The 18029-nt window shown below is 37.3% G+C and overlaps 1 protein-coding gene across 2 annotated transcripts in view; it reads left to right on the top strand.

Annotated features, from left to right (window-relative positions):
• The window catches only part of LOC104250304 (damage-control phosphatase ARMT1), a 62399-nt gene extending 44593 nt beyond the window's left edge, over positions 1–17806 (top strand). For both annotated transcript variants that reach the window (XM_059835425.1, XM_059835427.1), the window contains 6 exons: positions 52–369; positions 7110–7310; positions 9048–9221; positions 10447–10689; positions 11585–11821; positions 17606–17806. In XM_059835425.1, the coding sequence (XP_059691408.1) occupies positions 52–369; positions 7110–7310; positions 9048–9221; positions 10447–10689; positions 11585–11821; positions 17606–17806 (1374 nt within the window). The remainder of the gene's footprint in view (positions 1–51; positions 370–7109; positions 7311–9047; positions 9222–10446; positions 10690–11584; positions 11822–17605) is intronic.
• The last annotated feature ends 223 nt before the right edge of the window (positions 17807–18029 follow it).

An 18029-nucleotide genomic window follows, 5' to 3' on the forward strand; every position in this document is an offset into this window, starting at 1 on the left:
AGGGGTTATAACAAATTTTAAAAGCCTGGTTTAATCTTTCATGTATTTTAGGATCTTGACAGTGCTATAATAGGGAGACACAGTTTGGAGATGGAGATCAGAAACCTCCAAGATAAACTGACTGCTAACCAGAAAGCTTTGGACGCCTCAAAGCGGGAACTGCACAATCTGAAGAAATCTTCCAGTGAGCTGGATGGAAGCTTGAAGAGCAGCAGAAAAGAGGCCAGGACTGCTCAGAGCTCTTTAGTGGCTTTTAAAGAGCAAATTGCTACCCTACTCAGCAGTGGATCTGCAATAGTTAAACCTTCTGAGAAGGCCATTTTGGAGAGGATCCAAGAAATAAGTTGCAAAGAGGAGGGTAAAGAAACAGTAAGTCAGCAACTACTGTGCTTGCCCAATGTGTGTATTCTCTTTGGATTCTTTTTCATTTTATTCATCTGTTAGAGTATTGGTTCCTTCTGCTTAGGTTTTGAAATTACAGAAACCTTTAATTTCGTTGTCTATTGATTTGAGGTACTAGGTGAAAAACACTTATGTTTTATTAAGTAGGAAGAGGTCAGAAATGAAATTAACAATATCTGTTGTTAGCAAGAAAAGACATGGAATGGTCTTTCAGTTAAGACATTGAAATTTGGTTTCAGTGCCACTTACCGGACATCAAAAGCAGCTGTGTGGTCTCTGTGATTTAGTGGAATGTGAACAAGTACAGATTTGGTGCTGCAATAGTGACTTCAAGGACTGACCTGTTTCTCAAAGCAGACATAGTTGATGAGTTGCCTCAGGCAACCTCTTTCCCTCCAATCCTCAAAACCTGCATCTAAAAAGAAAAAAGTATTTGTACACTTACAGTTAAACATTGTTGAAACCGTAACTGTTCACCATCCAGCAGAAAGGCAATAGGAAGGCAGCTGGGTATTCTAATGCTGAGGCTTGAGGGGCTTTGGCTGGTAGTGTTTGCAACAGTGTGTTTGCATGTACAGGTAGAGAAGGGACAGCTCAGGAGGAAGGCGAGCCAGAATACACTCTGACCAATGTCAGTATCCCGACACTGCACTGAACTTGCCCACTTGCTTATGTGGGCATATATTAATTTTGTCTGTGAGGACTATTATTTAATTAAAAGTCACACACTACATCAAAAGCTTTTTTCACTGAGCCACTGACAAACAACTTCAGTGTCCTGGCCAGATTTTAAGATCCTAGCATCTCCTGCTGATGTGATAGTTTTTTATGTTAGCAAATGTTTTTGTATTCTGTCCAAGACTGGAAACAGCTCTTGAAAATATCCCTGTGCATTTTGTTTAAATATCTTGTTAAAAAATACAAAACAGCTCACCTATACCTTAGTTTGAGAGTCAGTATGCCAAATTTCAATGAAAACAAGCTTTGTGAAATTATTAAGATTTGAAAGTGATCCACTGAAGTGGAAGTGTGCCAGCAACTTCTTAATATAGAAGCTCTTTACAGTTTTGCTATATGTCATGGAGTGTTGTTTCCATAAGCAAAATGCTTTCAAATTGAAATCTAATGAGAATTTTATGTGCATGTGTGTTTGTATTATTTGGTGTTTTGGCATACAGTACACTCTGATGAGATGTTGATTATTTTGAGAACTGCTGAGAAAGGGAAATTTAAGTTGGCTAGTAGCTATTGAGTAAAAAGGTTTTGCTCCTGGGAATGCTTTCAGGTGACCTGCTGTTTTTGTAAGATTCAGTTGTGACTGAGTCCATTTGCATACTACACTGAGCAGCTGCTAGTCTCTTTGTGGATATACTACAGTATGTGCATAGTGCGTGCTACTTATTTCAATTCTTGTTCCTGATTTTATTCCTTAATATTAGCTTTACATGCTGGATTGCCCATTTGATCATCCTGCAGACTGGTAGTATTGGGGAGGATTCAAACTCAGTCTTTATTTTGTTGCAGATAATGAACTTTTCCAGCTGCTTGAGAGGAATGTGACTGCTTCTCCAAGTAACAGCATTGCTTGGAGAAGTCATCTTCTGTTACAGAGAGCTACTGTAAAATATACAATAATCAACTATTCTTTTTCTAAACAGCTGTGATTATTCTTATTTTAGAGGTAAAGAAACTGATGGTCAGAAAAACAGGTAGTTTTCCATAACAGTGTTAAAATTAATTTATTTGGGTGCTGTGCTCTTTTTTTTTTTTTTTTTTTGTGATGGGGGTGTCTGAGGATGGAGACAGATTTGTTGTTCAGTATTCTTGCTATCAAAATTAAATATATGTGCTCAAAGGAAGCCTTTGTTACTAAGACAGAGCAGGTATCAGCTCCAACCTGCCGCTGTCTAAAGCTGTGCTTTGGAACTTAGATGCTGGTCCTACAGTTGCCAGCTTTTGTTAGTTTATTTTTATATAGTAGAGAAGCTATGTCTGGTATGTCTAGTGTAGCACTCTGCCTCTGCTAGCAAATACAGCAATTGCCTATACTTCCAGCAATACTCCCCCCAAATGCTAGTTCCTTCTAAAAAAAAATTTGTGGCTCAGTTTCCTGAACCATAAATATTAGCTTTAAATTGAATATTGCTTGGTGAATTTGGTCATTGTAGTTGAATGATGAAGTTCTGTGGGTCATTGTATTTGCTAAGTCTGTTAAGTGATGAAGCTTTAATGTTTTACTGCTACGACTCATTTGGAAAAATTTATTTGCATTGCCCCAAAGTGAACTGTGTTACTAAAGCAGTGCTGGCATCTATTTTCAGAAGACTTTCTACATTAAGATTAGAGGCTTTGAAATAATTAAGCTAAAATGCCAATATTATGCACCTATGAATCTGTCTCTAATAGAACATAGATTTTGTCATCAGAAAGTTGTTTTACAGTGAACTGCTTTTCTTTCTGCAAATCAGAATTAAACCCCCACATTTTCTAAGGTTCCATTTGTAAGGAATATACATGTTGGTATATATGTGTTGATCAGATTCCTATTGCATCTCTGGGTGAATTTCTTTCCAGGATTTGGATATAATATCAGTGTTAGTATATGTATGCTTTACTATCAGTCAATCAAGACAAAGGTGAATTGTCTTCAGGTAGGATTTCGTATAGACCGTGCAGTAAACTGTCCAGCCTTAAGTAAAAGACCCACAGAAGTGAGTCATTAAACTTCTTGGTAGGGTGAATTAGCCTGTACTGATGCTGGTGCCCAAGCTAGCTTGTTTCAAAACAGCCCCTTTGTGGCTGCAATCCAGCAGCAATGCCAGGTCAGCTAGGTATGAATCCAGCAGCCAAATGCCTTGCTGCTGGAAATCGAGAATATGCTAATGAATATGTAAATGTATAATGGGAGGAGGAGGATTACAATTAGATCTTCCCATTGCCTGGGTAAAGATTGTTTCATTTCTGTCAGGACATTGCCGCAAGCAACTTGTCTTTTCAAACTAGAATAGTGGGATCAGGAAAAGACAATGGGAGAAAGAGGACCCTCCCTGTTTGAGTGTTTTGATGCCTTCTCTAAACAGGTTTTGGTTTTTCATTTTTTAAATCATCACCGCAGCTTCTCTGGGAGTGTTGTGTTTTGATGCCTTCTCTAAACAGGTTTTGGTTTTTCACTTTTTAAATCATCACCGCAGCTTCTCTGGGAGTGTTGTGTTTTGATGCCTTCTCTAAACAGGTTTTGGTTTTTCATTTTTTTAAATCATCACCGCAGCTTCTCTGGGAGTGTTATGTATAGGATTGTATACACTAGATGAATCGGCAGATGTTCACCTTTACATCCAAGCCTGGTCAGCTATGTCTGGCTTACCTCTGCACATGCAGCTGTCAAACAGAGCTGTGAAAAGTTTAAATTTTAAAAGGCCTGTAAGAAAATTATTCACTGCAACTGCTATAGTCAGATTTTCTGTGAAATCTGAAATAATCTTGAAGATTATGTCTCCTAATTCTGGTGATGTTGGTATCTGATGGGCATCTGAGTTAGTCATAGTCTGTATACTAGCCCTTAACATTAACATTAGCAAAAATTGTAATTTAATGCAAAAAAAATCAGCATATACTCTGATAATGTCCAGTCATAGGTATTCTATTGCAGGATTAAGAAACTGCTTTGAATCAGTGTCCTAATCATCTTTTCAGCAGTTATAGTAAGATGTATATCATCTGAACATGTTTGGACAGCTCTTAGATGTTTTTGTCATTTATTATTTGTAATGTACCGAGAAGTTCATGGGCACCTGGAGTCCAAGGCAAGCAAATGTTGTCAGTTCACATAGAACTCAGCCCTGGTTACGAGGTCTCTGGGTTCAGGTCCTTTTTGTTTGACAAGTTTTGTTGCAGATCTGTTGCAGCAAATTAAATTCATATGGCCAAAACCGTTTCTCTTGACTATCTACCCATCTAGCCTGATATAGGAACAGCTGATCTGATTGTAGGTTGTCTTAATTTTATCAGTTTTTGTCATTGCATATTGATATACAGGCTCTTAAATGCCAGAATTGATTAGGATCTACTACTGCTCCCATTAAAATCTCCTGTTGTTCTTGTTTCTTAATGATTTTTATGGCAATGTCATAAATGTATATTTAGTTTTAGGGTTTTATCCACTTTATCCTTCCAAACAAAAGAATTGAGTGGAAAATAATTTGGGAAATTAAATTAAACATTGATAAAAGCAGAGTAATATATGTACTGACTTAGGGCTGACTGAGAAAACCCCAACCAACTAGAATGTGAGAAATCATTAGGGAAAAAAATTGAGAAGAAAATGAAAACCATAATTATGCCACTGTATAAATCCATGGCTGTTGCATTCTGAGTAGTACACACAGTTACAATAATTTAATTCAAAAAAAGGGCCTTCAAAAAGTGCCAGGAAGGGCCATAAGAGTGTCTAGAGGCTTCCATGCAAGGAAAGACTCAACACACAAGAACTTTTCAGCTTGGGATGGTGAGTGTAATGCAGTAAAGCAAAATATAAGTTTTAAGTACCATGATAGATGTGGCAGCTCTAAGGCTTTTTAGCTGGTAGGGATCTTAAAAAAAATTTGTACTAGGTGCACATGTGTGTGTGCATATATGGGTACATATAAAACAGTGGAAGTCTAAGATAACACCTTACCAAACCAGAACAGTATAACTTACTGACTGTCAAGATAATACTAAGAAGATATTTAGTTGTTATATTGGAAAAGAGGAAAAAAAAATGCTACTATGTTGTGAAGGACCTTGTAACTTCACCCTACATGCTGCTTTATTGTACTCATCCTGAGTCCATCATGTGCTTGTCTCTGTGACTTTTGGGCTGTTGAGGGGAATGCTCTACCAACTGCATAGTTGTAGTCTGCTTTCTGTTCTGGGCTGAGCCTGGTGCTTGCGCATGCCATTTTCTTAGCACAAGAGAAAAATAAAATTCAGGAAGATTTTACTGAGGATTATTTAGTTGCAGCAGGGATGAACCCTGCTGTCTCCAAGGTAGGAGCTACCTCTGGAAATGAGTATTTGCAACTTCTTGTAACACAAATGAAAGGTTTTAATTTGAAATTATCTAGTAGCCACATTAAAACAAAAAGCAGGAAGCAGTTTTTTTCAGGCTGGCTGATCAAGCTGCACAGGTCGTTGGCACAGGAAATTGTGGAGATCAGAACTGCAGGACCAAAAATGCAGCCTTCATAAGTCATTGGATACAGGCATGGGTGGGTAATAATGGTGCAACTCTGTTTGAGGAAACCCCTAAGTTGTTGATTGTCCCTAAGCCAAAGATGAAGATTACGCCAGGGTACTCTGGAAGATAAACTGACAGCTTGATGGTTTTGTGGTCTCACCTTCTGTGGTATGATCCCTCACCTTCTCATGCTTATGGACCTTTGCAGCCTGTAAAAGTCCCACACGGCTGGGCTGCACGAAGAGCTGCTGTGCAGCCTGGTAAAGGGGCTCTGGGTTCTCCAGCAGCAGCACATCTCTGTGGGCACAAGCTACTGCAAGTTGTTTTTTTTTTTCCTGCTGAGTGACGTGTGATGCAGAAAAGCATAAAATGTGTGTGGGGGTTCTTGCAGTTTTATTATTGGTTAGTGTTTTCTACCACTGTACAAGCAGCAGTAATTTCTCAGTGTTTTTTAGGCAGGTTGGGTGCAAACTATTGTTTGTATTTAATTACCATCTAAGTTGGAAACCTTTCTGTGCCATTAAAATTAATGGGAGTTTTGTGTGCTTATTGTTCATTTTATTAACACGAGGCAAGCAGATGCTTAAAATGAAGAGACTGCTTGGAGATGAGTGTCTGAACACTGAGTTACAAATGCAACGTAATTAATTATATAACCAAATAGTTATATGACAGTAAGAAGAGGAGAAGAGGGAAAGAAGAAAGAAAGCAACTTTTTGGATAGAACTATCTTTCAGTATTTGGCAGTAGTGTAATGAGATGCTTTCAAGTATATAATTTATAAGTAGTTTACAACTTAAAATCCATTACATTATATGTAGGTGTTGCAAAGTTAACAGTGTAGAGCTAGAAGTGTTTTCAGAATTGTTAGTCTAGTTTCTTGTTACGAGATTTTATCCTTTTAGCCTTGGGCTTTGGCTAGATTACAGATTTTTTTTTTTTTTTTTTTTTTTTTTTAGCTAGCAAAATCTTTTAGTTAAACACTTTTTAACAGTTAACAATTGGGAAGCACTCCTCTGAGACTTAATTATCCATATCTACATTCTCACCTACATGCTGCATGTATTTTCTAAATCACTCTTACCTGTTTTGTCTACTCAGCATCTCGATAGACTAGCGATTTTATTGGCTTATTTTAAAGAATTTTAGTTGACTGCCAGCTATTGCTGATTTGCTAACATCTTTGGAAAGTTTGTGTCTAAATTAATTTGTACTAATTTTTTATAAATATTAGCCCCTTTTAGTCAGTTGACTCATGTTAAATACAGTTTCTGCTGTTCACTTTTGGGTGTCTCACATGCCACCGCTTCTGCCATTTTCTCCTGATGGTTACAGCAGATTTTTCTCTTTTTGTCTTTTTAAATGTATGTATTTTAAAGATAGATATTTAACCCTCTTTTTAATAATTTGAGGATGCATCTTTCATATCTTTCTAACATTTCCACACCCACCTAACGCCATATGTTTTGTTGGTTTGCTTGCTCCCTAGATGGTACCTCAGCTTGAAACCCAAATAGCTAACTTGACTGAAGCTTTGGAAAATCAGACCAGATTGTACCAAGAAGCTTTGGAGAGGTGCAGGAAAGCTGAAAAATGTTCTGAGACTTTCCAGGATCAACTGAAACACTTGGAAGAGGAATTACTGTCTGTAGATGTGATGCAAGATGGTTTGAAGCTTGAGAAACAAAAAGTAGTTACATGCGTTATTTTCTTTTGCATAAGTCACTAAAGACAGACATACAGCTGATTGTATTGCATTGATCAGCTGAAGTATTACTCAGAGTACTGCAAATAATGCATATTAGCAAAGTCAGGCATCATGTAGGGAGTAGTAATATCTTTTCTTTGACTAACAATTTTAGTTGGAAAAAGTAGCTAAGCTTGTGAGTTCAAAGTCCATTTAAAGTCTATGTAAATACATCAGAAGTCTTCCAAGGATTCTCTGATCTCAAAGCTTTCTCTGATGTCTCCATCTTTCTTTAATATATCATCTGGTCTGCAGTCTCTCCAGATCTTGCAGTCCTTGATTATTTTATATCCTTAGACCATCAAGGCTACCAGGATTTTTTAATTAATTGTATGAATGAACACACTGTTAGTCTATAACACATCCGCATACTAAGAGTTTGAAAAATGACATACTACCTGGAAAGCTAAACCACCCATCCAATACAGCTAAGAAAGACAGTTTTAGCATGTTACCAGGCCAAGATCAATGCTTAGAAAGTTGAATTTGCAAATAATCAACAATTTGGTGCTGTCTGTTTTGCATTAGTTTATGATACAGTAACTTTTATGAATGAAGCACCCACCACATTGGGAGCAAACCAGAAAATGGAGCTGTTCCTTCCCCTCTGCTTTCTCTGTGAAGAACATGTGACCCTAGTTTCTTAATTTCTCTCTAGATTTTGCTGCAATAAGGTGATTCTTGTTGTGATTTTTTTTTTTTTCTGTTAATGAGCAACTTCAGTGCTGCTTGCTGCTGCTGTTTTTAACTTTTTGAACCAGAAGCATCATGAAACAAAAAGAGATTCTTGCTATGTTTTATCATCTTGGGCTCAAGCAACAGTTATGGAACTGGTTTGTTGTTTTGTTTTTTGGGTTTGGTTTTTTTTTTGATGTTTCTTTGCAAAGATTATGACCTGCAGCAGAAGTAAGAGAAAACAAAGGCAAACATACTTCCATAGTTCTTAGTGTGAAGGAGAGCTTTGCGTTTTGTGAGAGAGGCTAATTGAGACAGGACAAAAGAAGGAAAAACCAGATTAAATAATATTTGATAGCTGTATGTGTTCACATCAGTAAACCAGATGGAGATGCAATTAAAATAATCTTTAAAGTAATTTGTAAACCAATAACTGTTATCTCTAAAACTTGCCTTTCCAAAGAAGGGCAAAAGACTGACTGTGTTGACATTTCTGCACCTCCTCAGACTACATTGGATCTCACCCACGGCATCCCTGGTAACTGTTTTATCTGTTTTAGAGCTCATGGTAGTGGGCAATCACAGCACTTGCAATTAGTTGGGATATAGCTGTCCTTTCTAACTTCTCCCTACCAATGCATGGTTGTGTAAAGCAGCAGAGCCACAGATGGGAACTGGAGTCAGAAGCAGACACACATAGCTAGTGCTCTTCTTACTGCAGGGGAGCAAAAAACAATCTGGTCTTGCTAAGAAGATAAATACAGTAGGTCCAGGGATTTATGAACAAAATTAATGTTGACTAAAAAAGGACAAATGGAGAATCTGCAATTGTGTCAGGAACGTGTACTACAAACATACCCTTTCAGGACGTTATTTCTTGTGGATAGTAGACTTGGCTATGTATAGTTGGTTGCCAGTGTAGGGGAAATTGCTTTTAAATTGTACTTCAGTACTTTTAATGAAGTTTTATTATTCTTTTACCCACTTTTCCACATCTTATCTTAGTATCTGAAACTTCTGGAGAAACTTAATGAGAAGATGAAGCTGGGTAGCCTAGCAGCAGAGGTTGGATTTGATATGAACGTGGATGCAATTCTAGCCCGGATAGAGCAGTTAGTGAAACTGGAAGGTGATGCAGTCATTGAAAACAAGACTATGGCATATAGCCTAAAAAGGAAGGTAGGCAAAAAAGACGTACTGTTACTGTTTGTTTCAAAGATAAACATTGTTACGGCTATATTTCTGTAGTGGCTTGCCAGAGGCAGCCGATTGGAGCTTCATATATGTACAAGGAATTTCAGAGATGTCCGTTACATAAAAAGAAGACAGTAAATGTTTGCAAACTGTGCAAACAGACTGCATGTTAAAACAACTAAAACCACCAGTCGGTTAAATATGTGATACTGCTTTTCACAACTTCTTAAATAAGTGTATAAAGTTATGCATATTTATAAGTGTATATATGTCTATTTTAATACACATTTATAATATACTTCTGTAAACAACTACTGTCGATATTTAAATCTAAAAGGATCTTCTGGGAAGGGGGGCATCTTACACAAACTTCTCTAGAAACTAGTAGGATGTCAGTTGTACTTCACCAAGAATTTCAACATTTCCAACAAGAGCTGTGCTCCTTTAGGAGCAAATCTGTTCAAAATTGGTCAGACACCCTCCGTCATCCTGTTATGACAGAGAGAAATCTTCTGATTTTAGGCTTATCAGAATGGTTTAGAGCTTAGAATTAGGTCTGTTTAAGGTTTAAAACAACACTGTATTTTTTTCTGGAAGCAACTGCCTCTCTAGCAGGGAGTATAGTATGTACGTTAATATTCCTCAGATGTTCCAGAGTAAAGCCTGGCAGCTCAATTCTGGTAAACTGAAAACAGGTAGCACCAAAATTACAAAACTAAGCTGCTGGACCTTGTATTGGAGCAGTGGATGAAAGCTTTCTTATTTCTGTATGTTGGTTCTCCTTCTTGCACACTAGCCTTAATTAACTGATTAAAGATGGAAATATCTTAAACTACCACCACTGAAACCACTGTCTCCTTAATGAATCTCTCTTGCCTCTTGCATTTGACTAGTGTCTTATATTTCAGACAATTTCAGATGTTATGAATGATGCACAAGTATTTATGTTCAAATAGGATGCAGTCTATATGTAAATTCATTCTAAAAGGTAGGGCACAAATTCAGGGATGGAGAAGCACAATGAATTGGTAATATAAGAGGTATCAGGTTAGTGTGTATATATGTTTATGCTGCTTTACAGGGTCTTCAAGAGAGGAATAGGAGTTCAGGCTAAATATGCAACATGGGGATCAAATTTGCAAAACAATCTGTGTAGTACTCTTGTCTTTCACATATATTTTGTCAAATATCCTTGTGTTTGGAAAACTAGTTGAAGACTCAGAAAGAAAAACTTGAAAGCAAAGAGCTGTACGTGAACCTTCTGCGGCAGAAAATAACCCAGCTGGAAGAAGAGAAGCAAGTAAGGACCGCCTTAGCTGTGGAGAGGGATGAGGCCAATCTCTCTGTCAGAAAGTTACATAAGATGATAGAGAGGTTACAGAAGCAGCTTTATCTGGCAAGGGAAACAAATGCTGATCTCAAAGCCAAGCTGTCTGAAACCAATGAGCTTAAGGTGAGTTAAAAGGTTACATTTGTGCTTCTATCCATTTTTCTGTTCCAGTTGGATAGAGCTGAAGTTCATTTACAATAAATGTGTTCATGGAGAACCGCTCAAATCTGTCTAAGTGGGGAAAACAAATATAATATTACAATGTTTTGGATATTTTGCAATTTGTCTTGATATACTAAGTAGCATCTGTAAAGCACAATGTAAATTTTCAGGCTAGCGTAAGAAAAATAAGATATATGCATCCCTTTCTTTCCTGTCAATACAGCTGTAGTCTTGTATTTTCCCATCCATTGCTTGCAGAAGATCTATTCTGCTAGGCATGGGGGGAAAAAAGGGTTTTTTCCACATAAAACAGGCAAGATGCTAAATTTTCATTGTTCCTGCATTTTGTTACATTGCAGCAGTAATAAATTACCTGCTTTAACTCAGGTGAAAACAAGTAGTTTGCAGTCATTGGTAGCTTGCCACTGCTGGAAGAAAGGGAGATTGATTTTATGTGAGTTTGTGTCTTGTGGCTGATGAAGCGAAATAGATAAGTAGGTGCATGTTCCAACTGAAGGATTTTTGCCAGCAAAACATTTGGCAACTGTTTTTCATACTGTTTTTCCAGGGGCTAGCAGAGAGTGAACTTTCACAGTGGGTTTTTGTCTGTCCCCTTACCTCTCTTCACAAAACCTGTAGAGAATTAACTGCCTTTTGAAACAAAAGTCTTTTTGCTAATTGAGTTGAAAGTAGCCAGTCTGCTTTAATAACTTTTCAGTACATGCATACGTGTGATTTCACCAGAAAGCCAGAAGAAACCACAAGTGCTTACTCACGATTACTCCTGATTATCTTTATTATTTGTTTGTGTTAGATGAAAAAGTGTGACAAATGTAACATTACTTTGTTACTGCAGATCAAAACTTTGGAGCAGAACAGAACAATAGAAGAACTCAATAAGTCTCAAGGCAAATTGGAAAGAATGAAAGAAAGGGCTGAGAAACAACTTACCTCTGTCAAATCAGAACTTCTTTTAAAGGAGCATAAAGCTACTGAAGATAAAGAAAAAGCAAAAAATATGTTAGAAGCAGTTACCAGTGAGATGAAGGTGCTTAAAACAACCCTTGCAGAATTAGCAAAAAGAGAGAGACAGGTAGGTGTATAGGCATTTGGCAAGTGCTAGCTGTCACTTATAATATAAGAATGTGGTATAGGTGGAACATCTGTCCAGCTGTGCTGAAAACATTTGTGAACATTATTAAACCAGGAAGTGTTATCTCACACTTGTGAGCTAGCGTGGCAGTTGTGATTCTGAGAGGCAAAGCTATTCTTCAAGTTATACATGTAAGAGAGTGAATAATAAATACAGGCATTGTTTTCTTTGTTCATTGCAAAATAATACATAACCTTTTGGAGAAGTGTAAAAATGCTTTAAAATCCTAGTATCTTTTTAAGGTATGTTTTTTTCCATACATCTCAGGTATAAAGCTTACTTATGTGTTACTGTGTATAAGCCATAAATTCAAAGAATATTGGAAAAAGTCAGAAAATTGGGGGAAAAAAAAAAGCCAACAATCCAAACAAACCAGACTTCAATATTGAATGAAACTATTTTGGATTGATTTGTGACGTATAACTTTGTTAAAGTTTAGGTAAGCAAAATTTTTGTGGTAACTCACCTTGGGGAGTTTGTGGGCAACACATTAGTAGATGTGTTCCATTCCAATTTCAAAAAATTGTGAAGTATGTATGTAATTGCCCTGCATATTGTATTTTGTAGCATTATAGATGGCATAATTGTTGAAAGTCAATGGGATACTTCTTTAAAGTAAACAATGTGTAATTTTAAATTCCTTATTCCAACTGCTTAGAACTTTGTTAGTTTTTCCAGCTAAATTTTTTACACTTTATGTTGGCCTTAGCAGTGACTCTTGATGAAATTTAAGAATGCTATTTCAAAAAATGAGTCTAGAAAAATATTGTTTTGCTCACATGGAGAAAAAACCAACAACCTGAGGATCTTTCTTCCTGGAAAGCTTTAGTACTGTTTTGTTTTATAATGAAGGTTAGAAGTTTGGCAGGAAAATTTAATTTCTTCATATGTCTCATGAGGAAACAAAGCATCCTACATGCAGAAGAAGGTATGAATTATATTCAGGAAATTATTCCGTGGAGTCATACACTGAGTATTTGCTAAAAACACACAAATGTTGAATTTTTACTGTCTGAACCCAAGGTGTTTCAAGCCACTGGAATACTGTTGCAGTGTTCTTGGGCCAAATTTGAAGAACATGGGAAAAGTGAGGTAAGTGGGCTACAAAGTGCAGAATGCTCAAGCACAGCATAGCACTAGTTCTGAAGCTTTCTGGGTTAGTGAAAGAAAAATGTCAACTTATAATTCACCAGCATCCACAATCATCTGCATCACGGGAATGTTTCAAACACTTGCAGGTGGAACTATACTGCTAAACTGGGAGCAAAGCTGTTTGCAAACTGATGCCATGGTACTTGTGCAGTAGTAATGGCGTTTTGAGAATATGAGAATTGTCAGTAATATTCATAGCATACTCTCCTGTATTTTAACAGTTTTACTTGGCTAAAATCTGTCCTTAAAATGAAGCTACTATTGCTAAATCAGAGAATTTGTTCTAAATTCTCAGTAATTAACACATGAGGTTTTTCCCTGACTTCTCCCAAACCATTACCCAAGGAGAATTCCTTCCTTATCCCAACCCTGTGTAGTTCTTCACCTGCTTTGGTCTCGCTCATTCTTCCTTCTCAAGAAAGCTAAACAAAACCAGACTTCTCTCACTCTCTGTAAAAGGTAGGGAATGCAGATGTTACATACACACATGCTCAGAGAAGTATTTATTTAATCTGAATATAAACACAGCCATGTCATCTGTGTGTGTATGCATGTTAAGAAAACTACTAGAAACTGAAATTGCTGTTACCTGGTGGAGTTGTTGATGTGGCCAGGTTGACCACTTGTACATACACTTGCATGTTTTTTTCAGGTATACTCTGCTTTCCATGGCTACCACTATAGGTAACGTTAAATAACATCATAATATTGCGTGGCTATTTTCCATGCTGTCAAAATTAAAAGTATGCAGAACTGAGCTACTGCCAACTGGTTAAGACATTGATTTGTCTTGTGATCATAAAGAAAGGCAGAACATACCCAAGTGAAGTCAGAAATTAAGATTGGATTGAAATAATTTAAAATTAACTCATAATTGGGATTTAACACAGTGTTTCTGGTGGTTCTTTGCTCTTTAGACTAGTAATTCCTACTCAGTTTAAGAGGAAAATTTAGCTTTGGCATTTCTGTGTTTTATTCCTTTTTTTTTTTCTTTTTTCTTCTTTTTTTTTTTTTTTTTTTTTTTTAAGAGAATGCACAGAATCAAAGCATCTGAACTGTTAGAAGTGAAGCCCTGTGAGCAGGGTGTAATAACACTGCCAACCTGCTTTAGGATTAACAGTCAGCTCTGACTGTAGCGAATAACAGCAAAGCGTGTGTATTCTTGGGTAGACGTATAAAACCATTAAAAATATGGTGTTCAAAGCATTATTAGATCATACTGCAGAGTAAAAACCACAGAGAGGTGAAGCTATATGTGGAAAAAAAAAAAAGTAGAGATTACTAGAATGCATATATAGTGGGGAATTTGTTGGTTATATTGAATTTTTACAAGAGAAAGTGTAAGTTTACAGATATCCATACTAGATTTTCTGTCTGTGGAGTGAACAGAAAATGTTCCTGACTTCATATATCATTATTGCATATTTCTGAACAGAAATAAATATCAACATAGCTGACATTTGTTTTAATAGGACTAGATAAATGGTATGCATAATGACTGATGACAAAAGGATGTTCACAGGGACTGATAACACCAGTATGTGACCACTGCAGTCAACTACAGATTAAAATCTGAATATATTTTATTTTTGTATCAATTTAACTCAAGTCCTTATTTGCAGTAGTACTTGGAGTAAGAATATAAATGTCAATGTTTTGGTTGAGTTTTTGGTGGTTTTGTTATAAGGATTTTTTCCAGTCTTAGTTTCCTTTTTTTTTTTTTCTTTGTTTTCTTTCTATTGGAATAAGACCCCTTCCACTTTTCTGTAGGTACAGGGTGAAAACAAAATGTAGTGTCTGTTTTTTACTTCTGCTCCCTCCTCCTAATATCTTGGGTTAATGTTCTAAATTGCATTAATTTCCTCTTTTTTGCTTCAGCTAATTTTACTCACTGGATGGCAGGTGCAAAGAAAATTTATCATGAGTGCTTACTGCTATAGGAAACCTTTGGCTCTGAGTCTTCAATGATGTTTGTCTTTTATTATTCCTCTCCTTTACTGCAAATTGTGACTATCTTAGAAATATTAACTGCTATTGAAGAAAGCCTTAAATAGAGAGTTAGATGGTACTTCTTATTAGCTTGTAGTATTTCAGCAGAACTGTTGTGTTCTTAATACCTCTGTTGCATTGTTTTTTAAAGCTGAAATACATTTCTCATCTAATTTCTTCTAGGTCTTATATGTTATAGTGCAAGACTTTAAAAAGTTGTTCATGATGTGCTTACAGCGCTGTATCCACATCCAGCATGTTTGGAGTGCTTTTGTTTGGAGTTTTAAAAATTCAGACTGATGTCCCCTGGCAGGGCGTTTTTGCATCCAAGAATGATGGTTCTCTTTGTCAGTTTTTGTGGAGAATTTCTCTTCATAGTCAACCCTTTTTCTGCATTTTCACTGAACTACAGCTTTGTCTGCACTGTACTTCATATGCCACAATATAATAGTCAGAAAAGTTGTTTTCGTCTAAGTGTTATTCCATTAAAGTGGAAAAAAACCCCTCAATTTAAAATTCACGTAAGTGAATGTCTTAAAGGATTTCTTTAAGGGCTCTGTGTGCTTTCCAGTTTAGGTTATTTGCTGATGAAAGTTTTTGAATTCTTAACATATTTATTGTCCATTCAGTATAGCTATGACCTGCTTTTCCCATCAGAAATAAAGTGCAAAATGATTGTGTATACATTTTAATTTGTATCTATTCCTTCTGGCAAAATTCTGCTGGATCAATAATCTGTGTCAGTGTAGCAAATTTAATTTGATTGCATTTGATACATGGTTGTACTGCAATTTGGTTTACTCACAGTTGTCATAGTTAAGTTGAACAGCTTGTAACAGCAAAGATATGAGAGCAAGAAATTTGGTGCAGAGTGCAGACCTTAATGTCTGGGGGATCAGTTGGGTTTTCCTGTAAAAATGTCTTGTGGGGGTTTAATTCACCTGAAGACTGGATCTTTGCAGAGGGCTGCCTTGATCTTTTAATATAAAGTCTGTATGGAAACAAATTCCAGCTCTGCTGCCTGCTCATTCTGTCTGTGATCCAGATGTTTAAAAAAATCTTTAGCTTTTGCTAAATTGTACTTGCCTAGCACACTGCTGAAGCCCCACAGCAGTGACCTGCCGGCTTGGTGTTGAAAAGAATATACAGGAATTTAGGGGTTTTTGGTGTTACATTGTTCCAATGTTTCATTGAAGACATGGCACTGCCTTGGTAAGACAGATAGCTGGGATTGAATCCTTCTGCCCTATACTGTCTTGGTTTCCATATTTGTTTTTCTCAACTTATGGCAGCTCCTTAGGGTTTGTACCAGGATAAACCAAATTGTCTTTGGCAAAGTCTTGGAACAGAGGCCTTGTTTTCAGGGTTTTTTGCATCTTGCCTTACAGATGTTATAACCGCTTTAGAGTTCTGCACAATATTCTTGGGGATGGACATGTATTTCAGGAGAGCTTTTATCTCCGTTTCAGGAGTGTGTTTATCTCCTCCCTACCATTAGCTGTCAGCATGATCGGTGAAATGAGGATGCTGCCACACCAGAGTATGAGCCTGGCTTCTTGATGGTTTTGATGTTTCTGCGACATTTTGAGTGTCTGTCATGCTTGGGAATGGGGATCTTGATGTTCAAATAGACAGCAAGGCAAGCGTATTTCCTCAAATAGGAACGTTCTCCTTTTTTAATTGTGTGTTGATGATAGGGGGTATTAAGGCATTGGTCATTTGGGCTGTGTAATGCATAGTCCATTGAAGAGGTATTGAAGTTTGACTTACAATGATCCATATTGTGAGCTGAGAAGAGTAAATCAGCATTCATGTTTATCTCATCTTAAGTTTTTAATCTAGTTGCTGGCAGGGTCACTAGTGGTGACAATTACTTGTGGATGTCTGTCCATTTGGAACTGCAGAGAGAAAGCTGGTTTCTTTAATTATTTTGCCAAATACCCTTCCTATGATGTATTTTCAGCAGCTACACACAGAAGAAGAAAGAGCATTTCCTAGGCTGCATCTTGAATTTTGGCTGCATCCTGATTCCAAGTCAAAGTCAGAGCAAAGGACGTGCCAAACGTCCACCTTTCTTCTAACTTCCTCCTTTCTGCTGTGGTTTCCACAAGAAAGTGCAGGGTGAAGGGGAGCGGTGGCAGGCAGTGGTCAGGAGCTTGAGGTCAGGACCAGCAGCTTAGTCTGTGCTGTGGGATGTGCCCACCAGAGTTTGTAGTTGTCTGTATAGTTTGCAGTCATCTAGGTCAAGTACAACTCCTCTTCCCATCTTTTCCTCAGTTTTCGCTGTTAAGTCAGCAGGGAAGATATGCCTATGAAAGATACTAAGAACAATTGAAACTGTGTTTTGTGTTCAAGATCCTTAGCACCTCAGCTCTTTGTGTTTTGTTATTTGAGGTACGCCCCCAAAGGCTGTTTCCATCCCCTTCAGCTCTCTGTATTGAGCAACAGCAGAAATTCCTATATTTTGCACTGCTAATACAAATGCTTTTTTTTGTATGTATGCATATATGTGTATGTTTTTCCAGGCATCTCCTTTGCTTGGTATTTAATTTATTAGTAATTCCTTTCTGTTTGCTCTTGCAGCTGGCAGACTTCCGAGAGGTGGTCTCGCGGATGCTGGGCCTCAACATTGCCAGCCTGGCTCTTCCTGACTATGAAATCATTACACGTCTTGAAGGGTTGATTCACACGCATCAGCACCACTACTTCCCCTGTGTCTGCCTTGGAGATGTCTCAAGGGCACCAGAGAAACACTCGCAAAGAAACATACAGCATCTTCACTGAAACACACGTTTTGTAAGGAAACAGAACCAAGTAACATTTTCTTTTGTGCTTCCCTACCCGCTAGACATGCATAGAAAACAGGTATTTATTTCTATTCCCTTCTCTACAGATACCGACTTGGGCTGATTTTTAGTGTTCCAGTAAGGAGGCTGAGCTGAATGGATAGAGCAGCCAGCAGCCTAGAGATAGCAAACAGAAAATCCCTGGGCAGCGTAATGCTTCA

Source organism: Gavia stellata, chromosome 2, assembly GCF_030936135.1.
Source record: "Gavia stellata isolate bGavSte3 chromosome 2, bGavSte3.hap2, whole genome shotgun sequence".
Taxonomy (NCBI): Eukaryota; Metazoa; Chordata; class Aves; order Gaviiformes; family Gaviidae; genus Gavia; species Gavia stellata.